At 44.8% G+C, this 13,541-nt stretch overlaps 1 protein-coding gene across 1 annotated transcript; it reads left to right on the top strand.

Moving 5' to 3' along the window:
• Positions 1 to 907: 907 nt before the first annotated feature.
• Znf304 (zinc finger protein 304) lies at positions 908 to 10,250 on the top strand. The gene is made up of 3 exons (XM_026381667.2): positions 908 to 1,007; positions 2,826 to 2,952; positions 6,504 to 10,250. The coding sequence occupies exons 1-3, from the start codon at positions 993 to 995 to the stop codon at positions 8,210 to 8,212; spliced, it is 1,851 nt and encodes a 616-aa protein (XP_026237452.1). The 5' UTR covers positions 908 to 992; the 3' UTR covers positions 8,213 to 10,250.
• Positions 10,251 to 13,541: the final 3,291 nt, after the last annotated feature.

Genomic DNA, 13,541 nt, shown 5'->3' with positions numbered 1-13,541 from the left:
TCATTAATAGAGCTACTCATTAGCCCTGCACTGAATATTTGTCCATGTTAGTAAAATTACACATATGTTAAAAGGTGAAAATAGGCCAGGCCTGGTGGTGCACCCTGTAATCCCAGCTAACTAGCTTGAGTGAGGCAGGGAAGTTGCAAATTCAAAGCAAGCCTTAGAGTTAAAATTAGAGCTAAACGAAAACTCTAGTTCTCAAATATGAGGTTGGGCTCCAACCCCAAGGGAACATATAGATTGGGTCCCAGGAGTTTCATTTTTATGTCTGGCAATGCAGATGTTATGAAACCTGGGACCCCAATTTAGGAATCAAAGAAGTAGGAGGGCATTTAATGTTGGTATCCAGAGTCCCCACGAGGGAGGTGTATTCGTTTATGACAATTTAAGTCCAGTCTCTAAAAGCTGAGAGTTGAGGCTGCACTACCCGGGCCTCAGAAGGAGGAAAGATTGTAGATTGAATCACCTGCTGGAGATTTCTGAGGCCTGGCATCGTCCCATGTGACGACGGAAACCCGAGTACCCCCCAGTAAAGGGAGCTCGTGTCTCCCAGATACTGTTTCCACCCTCTTTCTCCCCTACCTGCTCTTAAGCGGTGTTCACCCAAGGATGCCCAGGGTCGAACTGCATTACCCAGAAGTCTTCGCGGAGAGTACGCGGCTGCGTCGGGCCAACAACCGCGGGGGAGGGCGTTTCCTGCCACCGCGGCTTGGAGGCGGGACTTCCGGCGTCGCTCTGTGACGCGTCTGCCGCGCGCGTTGGGGTTCGCCGGCCGGGCGGGCTTGTTGCGGGCCGCGTCTCTTCCCAGCTTCGCGGCGGGCGCACGGCGGTGGGTGATGCTGCTCGCCGTCGCCCTGCGAGGACCCGGGATCCGGTCTCCATCTGTCCAGGAAGGCTGAGGCGCGGCGGAGGCTGGGGTCTAGCGGGATCCGCTGTGTTCGCCCGCGTGTCGCTACCCGGTCCCTCCTCCCGTGGCGGCGTCCGGGCTGATGGACGCGGCGCAGGTGAATAGAGCGTCCCTCGGGCCCTCGCTGACCCGGGAATCGGTGGTGTGTGCCGGACGCTTCGCCCCGAATGTAGCGTCGACCTGGCAGTGCGACGAGATGCAGGGTTCCCACGGCCCGGGAGCCGCGGGTCGAGACGCGGGGCGTGAGGACGAGTTGGAAGGTTCCAGGCGCAGGTCCCTGGTGCGGAGCCAGCAGGGCCTCCGTGTCTGGCCTTGAGTGGCAGCTCGAGGAGCCCCGCTGCTCTCCCGAGGGGCGGGAGCCGCGAAGCGGTCCGTGTGGAGACGACAGTGCTCCGGGCCGGCTCCGCAGGCTTCCTCTGGCGCAGAGTGAGGAGTGCGGGTGTTGGCGGGAAGACCGACGGAGCCTGGGGCAGCGGTGTCGTGCGCGTTGACGGTGTGGCCGGTGCGCTGGGGAGATGTGTCTGTGTTCACGTAGACTCATGAGGTTTTCTGAGGGGGCCTTGATATCGTAGGACTCTTCAGCCGCCCTGTCTACAGTGAAGTCTAAGCGCCCTGCATGGGTGTCATTTCTAGCCGGAGGTCCTGAATCCAGACCAGGTGTTTATGGAGAAGATCCCACTACTGGTAGTCAGTGGGAAGACACATGGAAAGGCGTATTAGACCCAGGAAGTGGCCTGTGCAAACGCTTGGACAGAAGATTGAATTGGGAATGCTGAAGGAACCACTGCTCTAGTATATCTATTGGGAACAGAAAGCATAGGTCGGGGTGAGAGGAATATTAGGTTGCAAAACTGGGCCTCTCTTGTGAGTGTGAGGGCCATGGGAGATTTGGAGCAGATGAGATGATGAAACTCAGATTTAAACAGTTCCTTCTGCCTTTCAGATTGAGAACTGACTGGGCATGAGGGAGGAGTCTACTGTAATATTATTGATGACATCTGACAGAGTTGTGGATGAAGAGGTGAAAGAAGTTGGTGAACTTCTTATCTGTGTTTGAAGTATTGCAGCAGGTTTTTTTGATGTGAAGGGTGAAGTAGAGAAAGTTAACTGTCATGGGTGATCCAAGGTTTCTTTTGTTGTGCTTTATTTGGTAGAGTGATGAATGTGCTGTCATCTGAGATGGAGAAGTTCTTGCAGTGATTTTTGTGTTTATATCAGACATTCTACCATGTTTAAGGAGTCTCTAGGACTCCCTGGTGGAATTACCAAGCTGGATATCCAGGTTTTTATTTCTGGGGAGGGTTTCTGTTTTAGAAATTTCAAAGGCAACAGCCAATATGTAGAGCTTTGGGAATATCTTCAAGTCATGGTAGCAGTGCAGTTAGCAAATAAGAAAGATGAAAGTGAGGATGGAGAGGTGAGTCTGTTGCTTAGGTGCCTTGGTGGCAGTGGTACATATTTATGTTGGCTTGGGAGGAATGCCATGGAGATGGTATGGGTCAGGAGTTGCGGTGCTGGGTGTCCCAGATGTGAGCCAGGTTGATCCTAAGACTGATGTACGTATTGGAAGGAATGTGAACTAACAGTCTTCCAGCTCTAGTATTGGTGGCTTCTGGGAGAAGGTTGAACAGAGGTTAGGTTGTGTCTGGCACCCATGGTATGGATAAAGCAGTACTGGTTGTCAGTTGAGTGGCGCGCTTCATGCCAGGCCCATAGTTAGGCAGCATCTTCACACTTGCCTGGTTATGCTCAGGTTTGGACCTAGTGGTGAAAAAGACACGAGGAGCAGGCACTAAGGGGTTCAAGGGAGACTGGCCAGGAGAGGGACCAAGTGCTGTGTGTTATGTGAGTGGATAAACTGGGGGACTCTGGGGAGAGATGCTGCCTGAGGGCTCAACTCTCCTCATCATGCTAGGGCTGTGTGACCTTCGAGGATGTATTTGTATACTTCTCCTGGGAGGAGTGGGAACTCCTTGAAGAGGCTCAGAAATTCCTGTATCGTGATGTGATGTTGGAGAATTTTGCACTGGTGGCCGCACTTGGTAAGTTCCTATTTTAATTATGTATTGTTACATGGCAAATTACTCCAAAATTTAGAGGCTTATCACAATGAGAACTACTATGTGTTAGTTTAGTGCCTCAGATATCTTGGTCACAGTTTATGTGGGTGTTTTTGGCTCAGAGTCTCTGTGTGAGATTTCAGTGAAGTTGTCAGCCAGAGCTGAGTGTCATCTAAAGGCCTTCCTTGGGAAGATTCTACTTACAAGCTTGCCCCTCATCTTCTTTTTTTGGTGGGGAGGCAGTACTGAGGATTGAACCCAGGGCCTTATGCATGCAAAGCAGGCACTGTACCACTGAACTATATCCCTAGCCCAAGTTTGTCCCTTCTTGAACTGAGAGCATGAGTTTCTTGCTGTCTGTTGGCCTAAGACCTCCTAGTGTACCTCATATCATGGAAGCTGACTTCTCTGAGAGCAAGTGAGCAAGAGAAAGCACCTGGGATGGAAATCCAGTATTGTAACTTCATCTTAAAAGTGACATTCTGTTTCTTCTTCTTCTATATTCTCTTTATAAATCAGTCAGTGCAGCTTATAATGAAGGGAAGAGGCTTACATGAGGGTCAAATTACCAATAAGTAGTAGGAATCACTTTCAGCCATCTTTGAGGATTTCCATAGAACATTATGCTTATCCCATTGTCCTTGAATTGATTCTCCCCTGGAGATAGCACTTGTATGCTGTCATATCAATGAATTTTCCACACATCCCCACCACCACTTTTTTTTTTCCATTACTGGCTATCAAACCCAGGGCCTTGTGGTTGTGCTAAGGAAGTGATCTACCAGTGAGCTACACCCCTAGCCCACCCTCGCTTCCTGGGTTACCAGAGTGGATGGTATTTCTTGAGCAGTCTCCACACCACTTTACATAGTCTACAAGACTATGGGGATTCAGGGTTCTTTTAGTCTTCAAAGGATTTGACACACCTTGAACACTTACTGTCCCTGTTGCCCTCTGCTCTGCCACCTGTATTTCACAGGTTCTGCATCATCCTCTAGCTGACCTTTTCTGAGATGTGGCTATGTGTAGGGATTTAGCTTCACCTGGCTACAGCCCTCTTGAGTCTTCACCACAATAACTTCACCACATAGTGTTTGTCCTGATGTGTTTGTCCACATAGTTTCCTTTCTCAGCACACTAAAAATAGCCATTAGAGTGGTACATAGCCTTATGACCTGACCCTCGAATTGGCAGCACCAGGAATTGGACTGCTGTCTTTAATACCAGCTGGAGATAATTTAGGATACATTTATCTTAAATGAAGTAATTTTTGTCCTGATTTCTATATAAGCCCCCTTCCTCTATAAGTTGCAAATATCCTCTTGACTTGCTACTGTCTGCTACGCTGCTGTAATTAAGTCCCCAATAAATTGAACTCTGTCCATTTCTGGATTCATTTACCTTTTTTTTTTTTTTTTTTTTTTTTTTTTTTTTTTTGCGGGGACGGGGGAAGTGGGGAGTTTAATGGCACTTTGCAGATTTTTCTCATATGCTGGGATTGGATTTTTCCAGAGTTGTTTGTATGCCAGCCTGGAGACCAAGAAAATAGGGAAGAGAAAAATTCTTAGTGGGAATCTCAGATTGGCCATCTGTCCCTGTGTGGGAGGGGTGACCCATTGTTAGATGTTTGTGGGCCACTATTTGTACACAGGGACAACCCAGAAATGCTTCTGGGTGTGGTACAGGTATTTGTTGAATGCTATTTATCCCACTGCAGTAAGGGGAGACTGTATTTCTGCTACAGCATATTGGCCATTGCTGTGGGCTTTTCAGTTGGCCACTGATGTCCAGCTGGCTGTGAAAGGGAAAGCAAAGAAATTGCAAGATTTACAGCTTGAAAGAGATATGTATCTACCCCTCTCTTAGCCTATTATTTGGCTGAAAAAGTGGAAGACCACATTATTAATCTAAAAACCATAGCCTGGTGATTTCTGCAGCTTGTGGCAAATTACTGAAAGGAAACTCATGTGTGAGCTGTTGTCTCATTACCAGAATGGGATGCAAGAAATTGGAATCCCTGAGAGGAAGAAAGTGAGGAAGGACCTGAGTGATAGGGGATTGGACCCCCTTGCTGTCTATGAGTCCTGCTTTTCTTCTCAGCTATTAATGCAATGAAAAGTAGAGGATAGCATATTCAAGTTGCAGGAACTCTGGCTACTTGGGAATAAACTGATAGCAGTATTGCCAGATATTGCAAAAACTTTTAAACAATTACCCTATGACTGTCTACTCTTATCTACTCTAATAAAGCTCAAATTAACATCTGCTCTGATCCTGTCCCTTGTGTAGGTGATATACAAGGCTGATAAATGTTACTTTCTATAGGTGATACATGCAACATGCAGAAGAGAGAGGCATGTGAGATTGTAAGATTCAGTTCAGATGAGTTGAAAGGGATTCAGCTTGACTTGACTGAAGCCATCTTGAATTATAACTACCATGATCACATGAGTAACCGTAATCTAATTTTCCCCTGTGGTTTTCTAGCATGCTATACACAAAACCATTAGAATGGTATGTGGAGCTCTACGACTGGAACCTGGTGCTGTTACAGCAGAAATGTGGCTGATGTCTTTGATAATAGCTTGAGATAAACCAGGTACATTTCAGGTGGATGGAGTCACTTCTGCCCTGACAGGTGTATTAGCTGTCTGCCTCTGAGCCTACCTTGTGGCAGGTGCTATAACTGGGACCATTTTTTTTCTGGAATTCTGTTACCCCAATTAGAGGTACTAAGTGGTAACTGGACTGTTTTGACAAATTCCCCTTGGGTTTCAGGGTTTGTTTTTACATTTTGTTTACTTCTCTGTAGGGTGGGCTGACCTGGGCTGGTCACTTTCTCTTTGTTTCCTTGCAACTTTTCTTTTCTAGATCCTGTATAGTGCCCAGTGGCATAGGGGCAGAAGACTCTGGATGTCTGGTTGAGCCAAATTTGCTTCAGTTATAGTAAAAGAGAACTGTTGGAGACATGCCCACCCCTCAAAAGGGAGCTGGATTCAGATTCACCTTGAATTGTTATGTTCTGATCCCTATTGAGCCTGTTTTTCTTGGTACTTTGTCCGCTTATCATTTTTTTCAACCATCCCTTGGTTATTTCCCCTCCTTTGTGGCCTCCATGTGTCACTCCCTCTGAAATGCTGTATGACACTGGCATATCTTAACATGTCATAAGTTGTGCACATTGAATAGTCCTTGAGAATAAACTAGTACTGGAGTCAGATTTTTCTTGTCCCAGACATCCTTCGGTGCAGGGTGTGTCTACTTAACACTAGCAGCCAGAGCCCTGCTGAAACCCTTTTGCAGAGGAGTGAATTAGATACCTTCCTTCGACTCTCTCTCCCATATGCCATCATTAGGTCTTTGCTCATCATTAAGGATCCTCTATTCTGTGACTTGTAAAGTCAAGTGGTCCTTGCCCACCTGATCCTGGCTCCCTGGTTCCTCCAATAAGCCAATTTGACTTTTTCTTCTAATGGAGTTACTGTTTTCCACCAAAGTCAACATGGTCTTCACCAGCATTTCTTTGCTTTCAGGTTGTTGGTGTGATGCAGATAATGAGAAGGCACTTTTTGAGCAGAGCATTTCAGTAGAAAGACAGTTGGAGATAAGACATCCTGAGTCAGATCTCTTCATCCAGAAAGCCTACCCATGTTTTATGGGTGTCCCACTCTTGAAAGACATTTTGCACCTGGATGAACACCAGGGATCATGCCCTGTGGAAAAACTGCACATGTGTGGGCCATGTGAGAGAGGATTCTTGTTTAGTGAAAAATTATACCAGCACCAGAAGCTACAGTCTATAGAGAATCCCTTCCGAGGGGATGATGGAAGGACATCATTTATGAAGACCTGTACACTCTACACACCAGGGACACTCTTTTCATGCAGGGAAGAAGGGATAAACTTGCCAGATAGCTTTGGCTTCTTTCAGCACCAGCCCAAGCACAGTGGATTGTGTCCATACAAAAGGACTGAATACATGAAGCCTCTCTCACAGAGTTCCAGTATCAGGAAACACCAAGGAGACCATGATCAACAGATGGTTCACAATTGGAGAGACAATCAAAAAACCTTCCTGGACACCTTCACTTTTTTTGACAAACAGATAACTCATACTGAGGGGAGACCCTTGAGATGCCTACCATATGGAGATGTATTCAAGGACAAGTCAATTCTTTTTAATCGCAGAAAAACTTACAGTGGAGAAACATCTTTTGTGTGTAAAGAGTGTGGAAAAGCCTTTGTTCACTTGTCCCACCTAAAAATGCACCAGAAATTTCACACTGAAAAACAGCATTACACATGCAGTGAATGTGGGAAAACCTTTAGCCGCAAAGACACACTTGTTCAGCACCAGAGAGTCCACACTGGAGAAAGACCTTTTCAGTGCAGTGAATGTGGGAAAGCTTTCAGTCGTAAAGACACACTTGTTCAGCACCAGAGATTTCATACTGGAGAAAGGCCTTACGAGTGCAGTGAATGTGGGAAATTCTTTAGTCAAAGCTCTCACCTTATTGAGCACTGGAGAATTCATACTGGGGCAAGGCCATATGAATGCACTGAATGTGGGAAATTCTTTGGCCATAAATCCAGCCTCATTAAACATCAGAGAGTTCACACAGGAGCAAAGTCTTATGTGTGCAGCAAATGTGGCAAAGCCTTCAGCTGCAAAGATACACTTATTCAGCACCAGATAATTCACACTGGAGCAAGACCTTATGAGTGTAGTCAGTGTGGGAAAGCCTTCAGCCGTAAAGACACACTTGTGAAGCATCAGAAAATCCACACTGGAGAAAGACCTTATGAGTGTGGAGAATGTGGGAAATTCTTTAGACATAGCTCCAATCTCATTGTACACCAGAGAGTTCACACTGGAGCAAAGCCTTATGAGTGCAGTGAATGTGGAAAATGCTTTAGCCACAATTCCAGCCTCATTCTACATCAGCGAGTTCATACTGGAGCAAGGCCTTATGTGTGTAATGAATGTGGGAAGGCCTACATTAGTAGCTCTCACCTTGTTCAACACAAGAAAGTTCACACTGGAGCAAGACCTTATGAATGTAGTGAATGTGGGAAATTTTTTAGCCGTAACTCTAGCCTCATTCTCCACCAAAGAGTTCACACTGGAGAAAAGCCTTATGTCTGCAGTGAATGTGGGAAAGCGTATAGCAGAAGCTCCCATCTTGTGAGACACCAGAAAGTTCACATTGGGGAAAGGCCCTGTGTGCAACAGTTTTGGTGACTGTTTAGCTGTAGTTCTTAAATTTGTTTAGCAGCAAAAATGTCACATTAGAGGGAGGTCTTACAAATGCAGAAAATTTGCTATTTCCTTTTTCAAGTAATAGTGCACACATCAAATAAAATCTCTGAGTTTCTTTTGTGAGAGAATCATCAGCCTGCATATGAACCTTGTACATTGTTACATCTACTCTGGTGAGATTTCCAGTAGGCACACATATGCATGATCTTTTCCTGAGGTGTATAGGAGTTTCTAAACTGTTCGTGACTACAGAGTTAACATCACTGCCAGTACCTGTGGCAGAAGCCATCATATTGCCACCAAGTCTATGGATAATCCCACCATTCTGCCCAAGGAAGGCAATCTCTTCTTGCTCTCCTGTTCCCTACAGGAAATCATGAGTGTTCTGGTCCATTGAGGGACCTCATTTCTCCCCTCACTGTTAAGGTCTGAGCTAGGGTCTGCTGAGCATTTTGAGACAAATTTTCCCTTGATGCAACAGTGTTGGCTGTGAACACAATAGCCATGACTTATTTTTCCTACTGCCAAGTCACAAAATGTTGCAACTACCTGTTCCATTCTACTGTTTTATGCAGCTATAAAGGCACTTTATGTCATTCTTTTTGCTTTGTTTACTTTGTGAAGTGAATTGAAAAAAAAAAAATTGGCTCCCGCCAACATGAAGAGAGGAACACTTTTTGTGTGCACAACTTATATTTGCCTCAGGGGGGACCACAGGAGTGCAGAGAATGGTTCTCAGTCTAGTTTACTGTATGTGTGCTGTTGCCGTTGGCCTGCTAGTAAAGACTGAAGAGTTTTATGTGCTCTGGTTCTTTGCTCTGGATGCAAGGATTTCTTGTAATCCCATTGTTCATTCTGAGGAAGGAATAATTGGTATGATTATCTCTCATGCTCCTAAAAGTAACATGAGTCAGGTTCCTTAAATGTCACATTCTCCAGCATCTCACATGTTGAAGGATTACCATGTCTTGAACCTCTACAGGGGCCAGTATCTTATATCCAGCATCTCACAGGCAAGTGCATTTACTGTTAAAACATACAGGGTAAGGCAGGAGTAATAATTAGTATAGAAACAATGAAATACTGGAGTGGATAGGACTGGCAATCAAAAGATTTGTACATTCTGACTGGTTGCCCACAAATACCCATGAGTATGGCTGTGTAGGATGAGGATGTATGGAAATTCTGAATCTTTTTAGATATTGATATTATTTCCTGTGGCCAAAGCTACTATCAGAGTAAATAAAGTTTGTGGATTTCTGTACCCTCCACCCCAGCTATTGACCTTATGGCCATCACTGCATAGGTGGGGACCACAGATAGGATAGGGTTTCTCTGATCCCACCAGCACAAAACAATTGGCAGATCTGGTTTTCCATGAAGGATGCTTGATAGAGATTTCTATGAGGGAATGTATTGTTTTTAATGGCTTTATCAGGGTATGATTACATGCAATACATTGCAAATATGTAAAGTATAAAACGTGTGCTGCTATAGCATGCACATACAGCTGTGAAACAGTCATAATCAAGTTACTGATATGTCCAACACAAAAAAGTATTCCTTTTATCTCTATAATCCTACCAGTTCTTCCTAACTCTTCCATATTAACAACAGTAAGCAAGCATTTTGTAGGATTTCATAAATGGAATGGTAATTTTTTTTTGAGAATGAGGGCTTTTTTCACTATTTTGAGATTAATCCATCTTGTTGCATGCATCAGTAGTTTGTATTGCTGAGCAGTATTGCACTCTATGACACATTTTCAAATCCATTGTGTTGTTAATGGATGTTTGGGTTGTTTCCAGTTTGGGGCTGTTACAAATAAAGCTACTGCGTAGATTTATGTTCAAGTTTTGAAGTAATACTTTATTGTATAGATGGGCCACAGTTTGTTTATCCATTCACTTATTGAAAGACATATTAGTTGCTTTCGAGATTTGACAATTATGAATAAATCTGCTACAAACTTTTGTGTGTAGTTTATGTGTGGACATAAGTTTTCAACTCATTTAGGTACATGTCAAGGAGCATAATTTGTTGGATCACATATTAAGAGTATATTTAGTTTTTAAACTGCCAACTTAAATTTTAGCCATTCAAATAGATGTATAGTGTTATATCATTGTATAGTTTGCAATCTCCTAATGACAAATCAAGGACACTTTTTTAAAACATGTCTTTAGCAGAGAAGTTTTTAGTCAAGTCCAAATTACGTGATTCTTTATGGATTTTTTTTTTCTGTTTGTATTAGCTTTGTGTCACTGCAACAAAATTCGTGACACAGGGTATTTGTGAAATAAAGAGTGGTCTTTAGGTTCATATTCAATATTGGACATTCCTATTGGTTTGAGTCTCTGGCAAGGGTGAAAACTCATATCAGGAGTTCATGTTGGAGTAAATGTTCACATCTAGAGCCAAGAAGAGGGCTGGGGTAAAGAATGGCCTTATACTGTTAAGTTCCCAGGCCCAGTAAAGAAAGAACTGAACAAAGGAGGTACAGAGGGATATAGGAGAGGTGGTTCAATAATAACAGTTTTTTGGGGGACAAACCTGCATCACGGGTTCCCAGTGTAGCCTGGAGCTTGTCTTCCACATATAGCTGAGGGAAGTTATAGGGGATTGGGAATTTTTTGCAGTATGGCTACTGCTTTGGAGTCACAGGGAAGGGTTCTTATGGTTGTCTGTTGGAATAACTTTTGGTTTGCAGCTAGCAGCTATGAGCAGCTTGGAGTGCTTGAAAAATCTATGCTTGTTCAAGCCTGAGAGGAACACCTGCAGGAAGGGGTGCACTGCTCTAGCAAGCCATAAGTGAAACCACATCCTCAGCACTGGTGGTTAGCGTTGCCAAACTACCAGGCCAGGAACCAATAGTCGGGAGCTTCAGGGCTTGAAACCCCTGACTCAAAAGGCCCCCTCCTGCTGAGGGCCATTGCCAAGTAGGAATAACGCATCGATATTTCCTTGCCAGCGTACCCCATGTTAAATGGACTTGCCTTGGAAATTTGCTGTGACCTTGCATGTGTGTTTGAGAAAGGTGACCCTGCTCAAAGACCAGGGCGGATCCGGGTTTAGAGATGATCAGGTTTGAGGAAGTTTCCCGCTCCTTGAGTTTAAGGCGTTCCCGGTCTGAGACATTGCGGGTTTTAGGGAAGTTGGAGGTTGAAGATTATTGCTGCTGGGATTAGGGTGTTCCTGCTGCTTGTTCCCGTTGAGTTCTCGTGAGATTCAAATGGGATTTGGAAAAAGCCTCTTGGAGTAGGTGAATTGGGGGCGGCGGATTATTGGAGATTTCACCAGAACGTGTTTGTAGAGGCCGGTGTGAGTTCGGGAATAAAGGATTGCTGTTTGAATCTACAAGGTGTGTGGTGGCTTGTGATTCTGTGCCAGCCCAGACTTGGCACCCTCCCCTAGGGACAAAGACCCTTCCAGACTGCTTTCCACCATGACAGCAATATTTAGAGCTTCCTGATAGTGCAGCTACATTAGGCATAAGGTGATTGGCTTATGAATATTATCCTGCTTATCTATGATTGACAGGCATGCCCCACTCGTACCCTATAACAATCGTATGCGTTCCAAAAATAAACGGGCTGCTGGACATCGACTGAGGTTTGTTACCAGCCAGCTTCTCACCAGCCCCTGGTGCCTGGGTATTGACTCCATGTCTACCCCCGACGACTGAGGTAGCCAAGTGACCAATTGACCCCACCAGTAACCAGAACAACCACAGTTGTCACCATCATTCTTTGTGGTATTCACTGTTCCATTTTGAACAGGGTGTTTCTCAAGTTTTAGTCCCAGATAACAATTCTTGTTAAAGGGTATTGTCTGGGGTTTAGATCAGGCTGACTTGTTCTGGATCAGAGTGACTGTGGGGTGACAGTTGTTCTAGGATGGGTATGTTCTAAAATGGCATTGCCTAAGTTATTTTCCCTAAGAGGTATCAGTGCAAGACTTCTGACTAAATTGAGACTCTCGTATTAATTCACAAAGGTGAACTCAAAAAGGTAATTGAATAGGTAAGGAAATGTACTTTTTACAGTGTCACCTGTAACCAAGTTGTCAGATGGTATTTTATTCACTTACCTGGGCAAAATCCTAGAATAAAAATGGTAGGGTCACAGATGTGGTCAACACTTGTTTTAATCTATTTGGGGGGTATTGTCCAGTTGGCTAAAATATTCCACAGAAACTATGAAGTCCTATATTCTGCCAGTTCACTACTGCCCTAACCCACACTTTTTTCTTTTTTTAGGATCTTATATTAGTGTTTTAACTTGGGATCTTTCAGACTGAAAGCACTCCTTCAATAATCAGGATGCACAAGATACAAAGTTTCTATTACAGATATTGAAGTAGAAGGGCACACTCAGCAACCACACAAATGGAGTCAGGGAGCCCATGAAAGGAGAAGGTGTGTGTAGAAAGAGAGGAAGACAAGAATAAAGTAATGGGGACTATGAGTTTTGTGTAAAGTATAAGGAATAATTAGGTGAGGAACATCCCCATTGGGCAGGAAGAGAATGTGCAGGTTAGGGTTTGTGGTTTTGAAACTAGAGTCTCTCCACTTCTACAGGTATGTCTGGTCTGCACAATCTGCTGGCTTCTACAGCTGAGAAAGCCTGTTGTGTTCAGAGCTAATCAAGGCAGGGGATCCTGCCAGCATCAGCTCTAAGGGTCACATCTGGCAAAGCCTTCACTGCAGTTCCTCGCTGCCATTCAGGGGTGTATTGTGGCTCTTAATGTCAGGCTATGCTTTTCTGTGTTGCAGCAGACCCAGAAACTCACTGCCAATTTCTTCTTTGTGGGTTCTTGTGGATTTGAAGAATGACATTTACAGATGAGGAAGAATGAATGTAAAATATTAGGATTTATTCATATGAGAAGAGAGCTCTCACAAGGTGAGAGGGGTTGCTGCTTGTGCTGGTCTAGACGTTTATATAGAACTTGGGTCAATGGCCATTGCCCAAATTTATACTAGTGAGAGTTTGAAAAAAAAAAAAAAGACTTGTTCGTCCTCCAGTCTCCATTCAGGTCTACCCAACTTCCACTTTCCTGATGCTCATCAGGAAGCCACAGTTTGAGGTCTGTGGTGCAGTGCTGTGTGAAGTAGGCATTTGCACTGGGGCCAGGCTGGCCCACAGTGGTGTGACGGTTTGGTGTACCCTGGCTTGTCTTGGCCTTGCTCACATGCCTCAGGCCTGGGCCAGAAGGGCAGGCTTCACAGGCAGTGCAGCCCATTCTTGCCGCCCTCCCTCCACCCCACCCTAGCCACTGCTCCACTCTTTCACCATTGCCTCAACAATGG

The sequence above is a fragment of the Urocitellus parryii genome, chromosome 15 (genome assembly GCF_045843805.1).
Source record: "Urocitellus parryii isolate mUroPar1 chromosome 15, mUroPar1.hap1, whole genome shotgun sequence".
NCBI classification, from domain to species: domain Eukaryota; kingdom Metazoa; phylum Chordata; class Mammalia; order Rodentia; family Sciuridae; genus Urocitellus; species Urocitellus parryii.
Note: the sequence above shows the minus strand (reverse complement) of the source record. Positions and strands in the feature narration are given on the sequence as shown.

What these genes read in the sequence shown, in the direction of transcription:
- Znf304 (XM_026381667.2), top strand. An exon ending in TGCACTGGTGGCCGCACTTG is followed by an intron (nt 2,953 to 6,503) that starts GTAAGTTCCTAT and finishes CTTTGCTTTCAG; the next exon opens with GTTGTTGGTGTGATGCAGAT.